Raw genomic sequence first — 5,939 nt, 5'->3', positions numbered from 1 at the left:
AAAACAAAAAAAGAAAACTAAGTATAGTTGTTATTACTTGTTACAAGTTCAACCATCTAATTATTTGTTTAAGTTATAGTTTCATCCAATGTTTAGAAAGCGAGGGCAAAAATAGTTAAATTAGAAGAAACGAGCTTCACAAAAAAATTAGGTTGTCTCAAATATTATACAATTTATATGCCATAAAAATTAATTTTTTTTATTAAAATATATTAATTCATTAAATTTTGAATATTAATAACATAATTTTTTAAATATTTATAAAATAATATGAAAAAATATAAAACTAGATTAAGTTAACAATTTATAAATATCAATTTTTTTTTAAATTTATATTTTAAGAATATATTAATATCATACACAAACTCGATCCATATTCAACTTTATAATTATTGTTAGGAAAACAAAAAATAAAAAAATAAAACCATGGGTAGTATTCATTATCTCCTTATCTGCATAAACAATAAAATGTTATTATAAAAAAATAAAATTATGTTGAAAATTATTTACATAAAATATTAAATTAAGCTTATCCTTGATCAGTTTACTTTTATTTTAGATTAGTTTTATTTTCCTTACCTACAAAATTATGTATACAAACACAAATCACTAACTGGATTTGTTGACGAAAAACACAATACCGACGCCGCTGGCGCCAGAGTTTTTGGTTAAATTCCACAAATGGTCATTGTACTTTACTTGTATTATGAAATTAGTCTTTATATCGTAATTTGAATCATTTTAATCCTTGTACTTCGTGGATTCGGGAATTGCAAATCTAATCGGTAACAATCATTAGCTTTTTTCTGTTAATTTTGATGACGGGTTTGCTTTTTCAAATAATTAAGTCCGCCGGGTTTTTATATTTAACTGACTTAATCGACTATTATGCTACGTACTATAATTAAACCGAGCGACTTTTATAGTGTTAATCGAATTGATTAATCGATTGAATTCATTAAATCGATTTTAACCAAATTATAATCTCTCCAATAAAAAATCGTTATCAATTGGATCGTAACTTTCAAACCCCTAAAATTCATGTACATGAATTATTCTACAATCTTAATAAAATATAGGGACTGTTATTAGTATTTAATCTTTTTTCTTTAGAAGAAGTGAGCCAGAAACACTGAGCCAATGGCAATATTGTAATTATATTCAACAGCCAGTCCATTTATCTAAACAGAGCTGCATAAAATCCTTGTTAACCTCCAGAAATCAAAATCTTAAAAAGAAGAAGGAGCAGTAGTAGTCTTAGCCAAAAGGCAAGGCAAAGAATGCAAAAACTGTAGTCAAGCAGTTCTTTTTTCTATCAAAAAAATATTTTCCTCTGGATTATATTGGGAGGGGGGGGGGTTCATCAATGGCGAACCAGTTGGGGAGCTTGATGGAATCAATAAAGTCAAAGGTAAGGGCACTGAAAAAGTCAAAGCCGAATAAGCCGTACATAAAGATGGACAAGAGCGCCAGCGTTAAAGTGGAGATCCGAAGCCGGAAGGCGAGGAAACTTATCGACAAGACCTTGAAGGTCGCCGATCAGCCAGGCAAGCGCTCCATTTCATAACCACGCGGTCGTTTCGTTTTTCTTCATTTATAATTTGATTTCCTTTTTTCATTTGCTTGTATATCAATACATACTTTAATTTGAAGCAAGTTTTAGATTATCCATTTTTACTTCCATAATTAACAAGATTTAATTTGGATTAAGTTTTACTTTGATCAAGTTTTATTTTAAATATGTGCCATGAGTGAGCTTTTGATGGAAGTGAATTTTTTTTTTATTTAATCCACGGGATGTGTCTTGTTTAGATGTGTGTATTGGCCGGGTTGAGCTCAACTAAAAATTTAAGCTTGTTTGCTAGGCTCGGACTCAGCTCGACTCAAAAAATAGACTTAAAATTTTGTCCAAGCCTGATCGGATGAAAATGTTAAAAATTAGGCTCGACTCAGCTTGCCCATATTATTTTTTATATTTTTTTATATATATAATACATCAAAAATACTAAAAATATTAAAATAAATATTTCCCAACAAATTGAAAATAAATTTTAAAATATATATATACTTAAATATCACTAATATAGTTGCAACTTAACAAGTAAATGTCTCTAAAATAATAATAAATTAACAATTAAATATGTTTTATATAATATTCAAACAATAACAATAAAATAATAGCAACATAATACTAAAATAGGGAGAAAATAATAAGAAAATAATATTAAAAAACAAAAAAATACTTTTTTGTCCTTTAGTGAATTCGGGCTCGGTCGGGCCTAAGCAAAGAATACCTTACTTGAGACCCGGCATTTTTTTTAAACGGGTATTATTTTTTTTGTCAAACCCATTTTTCGGCCTATATTTTTCTCCAAATCCTCCCAAATTTTGAGCGGGCATTTAGACTGAGTTGGGTGGCCCGATTCATGAATAGGTCTAGTCTTGTTTTATCATCTTTAACTCAATTTGAATTTTTTAAAAATCAAGCCGAGTAAAATGAAATATTGTACATATCAAATTAAAATCTTGTTATAGTATAACTAATTTCATGTTAAAGCCAGTAAATTTTAATCATATATATATGAAAACTTTTTGAAAGCAAAAATAATAATTAATAAGATAGATAAACTTGAATCGTTAATTAATTTATCTTTATATATTTAAAAAGTGTATATTTTAAAAATATATTTTTAATTTTTTTAAAATTATTTTGTAATTTTTGTTGAGAAATCAATTTATTTATTTTCAAAATTGGTAGGAACCAAAAATGTATTTACATAAATTTGTTATTCTAATCGTAAAATTTAACTCGACTCGAATAATTCAAATAACTCGAAATTTGAATTTTTTTTTATTTTTTAATCGAATCGAATTTTGCTCACCCAAGAATAAATGAGATATGATTAAGCCTTACCCTTCAAACCCATATAATTAGTATAATTAATACAACAAATCAACTAAACACTAACTTAAACAAATCAACTAAACACTAACTTAAAATAAATATAATTATGAGAATAGTTTTTTTTTATAATTTATATATGTAAAATTATATTCAAAATAAATTTACAAGAATATAAGAATGTCCACTCCTGTCTTTTAAAAACTTTAGAAATCATTTCAACTAAGATCATTTTAATTTTCATATTATCTTTTAATAAATTTATATTACACATATTTTTCTTGCTCTTGATGGGTAGAAAGAGTAAAATAAGTATGACTTTGCATGTTTTGCTTATCTCTAAAGTAAAAAAGATTATAATTGAATTAGTGATTCATTTTTTAGTTATTCATTGAATGATAAATAACTACAAGTGATGGAGATATACGATTTAAATAACGAAAGATTCAATATTTAAAAATTATATCTAGAATGACTAGAAAAGTAAAAACAAGACCAAATATAATTTAGTCATTATTATCAAGTTCAAAATCTTTGTAGATAAACCCAGTCATTAATTTCTAACCGTGAGGCGAATGAAATTCTATACATAAATCTGTTAATAAAAAAATAGAAAAAGCTTTTATCGTGATGTTTAAATTATATAGAAATTATTGAACCTAAAAATTAAGGATAAAGAATTTTTCATTCTCTAAAATAAAATAACCACTTAGAATAACGAAACATATTAAATTAGTCAAGAAGTACAAAATTGTATGATACAATCCTCATTGTGCATAATTTAGTATTAAATCTATTAATTAAAAAAATTAGTAATTATTGTTTTGGGTTCTTTTTCAAGGTTATTATTTTCATTTAATATATAAACTTGGGTTGAAAATGTATCATTTCCTGATTAATGTCAGCCAAAAGGGAATTTATTGTGGGTATTTGACTTTGAATTAGGTGAGGCAAAAGTGTTTACTTTTTATCGATATAGAGCTCCTATGCATGGGTTTCTTATATGCTAAATCAACCGAGTTTGAATTTATTTGTTTATTGGATTAAATTTTGAAATTTTAATTCAAATAAAAAAATGCCAATAATATAAATATTCAATTAGACCTGGTCATAAGTTGTACAGGTGGGTTTGGATTACGCATATATAAATTTGTAAGTTCATTTTTTAGACTCAGTCTTGATTCAAAATGGGTCTAAAATTATATTTAAGCTCAATCTAGATTAAAAATATTAAATTTAAACTCGACTCAGCCCATCTGTATTACATTTTTTAAGTACATAGAAATAAGTTTTAAAAATATAATACATTAAATATACTAAAAATATTAAAATAAATATTTCCCAACAAATTACAAATACATTAAAAAAAGTCATTATATTTAAATAACACTAAAATAGTTGCAATTTAGTAAGTAAATGGCTCTAAAATAGTAGCAAAATTAACAATAAAACAAAAGTTATACAATATCCAAACGATAACAATAAAATAATAATAATATGACAACAAAATGATAGCAAAAACAATTTATTCAGGCTAAACCCTGACCAAAACTCCTACTTAAAGCTTGACTTGTTTTTAAACCCATTTTACGGATCTACATTTTTACTCAAATCTTATCACTTTTCAAATGAACCTCTCTGAATAGATAACCCGACCATTATCATGTCTAAATTCAACAAATCAAGCGCCGTAAGTCACGAATTACATTTTTATTTTGGAAGCTTAGCCATCAACAACATTTTCTGCGCAGTGTAGTAGTGTTTGTCCTTCAAACAAAGCATCTTTCGGTGTCCAACAAAAGCTAAAATTAATTGAAAATATTTTAACATATATAAAATAAAATATTAATATAAATTTATGGAATAAAAGTAAATTTGTTTTTACAAAATTAGGTAAACAAGTTAAAAATAACTATGTGGTAAAGAAATGATAATATTAATTTATCGTTATCCCATAACAATTAATTGAAGGGTGATCATAATGTAATAATTTGATAATATTAATGATTAATATTTAATTTTAAAAATTATATGAGTAAAATGTAAATTTAACTTTAATTTAATCATCGTTTTTAAATTTACCATTTAATAAATTAATCTCATTACATATTTTTTTTTCATTATTTTATGTTATTTAATTGAATGAAAGCTAAAAATGAAGGCAGTGTTTGGTTTTCTAATTTTAGGTCATGATTTTGTCAATGTCATTTTTTGTTCAATTAATAAAGTTAGAACGGTAACAACCGGACCGGTTTTCAGGACTAATTTAAACTTTTTTTTTTTTTAAATCTATCTTTTTTTCCTTAATTTATTACTAGTTTAAGGTGGGATTTCGGAAGTTTGAGTAAAATATTAGACTCGTTAAAATATGGTTAATATAATATTTGATATATAATTTTAAATTTTTTTAAAAATTTTGGTATTTAAATTTTTTGGGTCAAATTTGATACCTAAAGTTGACATTTTTTTCTTAATTTGGTATCTAAGTTTTTTTTAGGTTTAATTTAGTACCTAAATTTATTAAATGTTATACAAATTATGCAAAACACTAATGGTGTTATTTTTTTTATATGCTACAAAAATATTGTCAGTATTAGTGGAAAGTCATGTTCAAAAAAATAGGTATTAAGCTATGCTTAAAGAATTAATATTAAATAAGAAAAAAAAAAGAGTTTTAAAAATTCAAATTAGAAGAAATTCATTATTTTCAATTAATTAAATAAATAAAACTAAAATTAATTCAACATATAAAATATAAAAAAATCATATCATCTGTCGCATGCCGTTCATACATTTATTATTTTTGCTACCTCATAAAAAATAACATTGTTAATATATTAGAGTAATTTGTAAAACATTTGATAAGTTCAAGTGCCAAATCGACCAAGGAAAAGATTAGGTGTCAAATTAGGAAAAATAGTCAAGTTCAGGTACCAAATTGGACCTCAAAAATATTACGTACAAGCTTAAGAAAAAGTGTCAAATTTGAGAGCTAAATTGGGCAAAATTTTTTTAAGAAATTAGTTTTCTATCCTAC

At 24.9% G+C, this 5,939-nt stretch overlaps 1 protein-coding gene across 1 annotated transcript; it reads left to right on the top strand.

Moving 5' to 3' along the window:
* Positions 1-1,237: 1,237 nt before the first annotated feature.
* LOC121212233 (uncharacterized) lies at positions 1,238-1,667 on the top strand. Its single transcript, XM_041084628.1, has one exon. It carries the CDS (start codon positions 1,367-1,369, stop codon positions 1,565-1,567), a length of 201 nt encoding a protein of 66 aa, XP_040940562.1. The 5' UTR covers positions 1,238-1,366; the 3' UTR covers positions 1,568-1,667.
* Positions 1,668-5,939: the final 4,272 nt, after the last annotated feature.

This window comes from Gossypium hirsutum, chromosome A13 (assembly GCF_007990345.1).
Source record: "Gossypium hirsutum isolate 1008001.06 chromosome A13, Gossypium_hirsutum_v2.1, whole genome shotgun sequence".
NCBI lineage: Eukaryota > Viridiplantae > Streptophyta > Magnoliopsida > Malvales > Malvaceae > Gossypium > Gossypium hirsutum.
The sequence above is the reverse complement of the archived record's forward strand: the minus strand, read 5'-3'. Positions and strand labels throughout refer to the sequence as shown.

Excerpts from the sequence above, each read along its gene's own strand:
- LOC121212233 (XM_041084628.1), top strand. The coding sequence starts at position 1,367 with ATGGCGAACCAGTTGGGGAGCTTGATGGAATCAATAAAGTCAAAGGTA.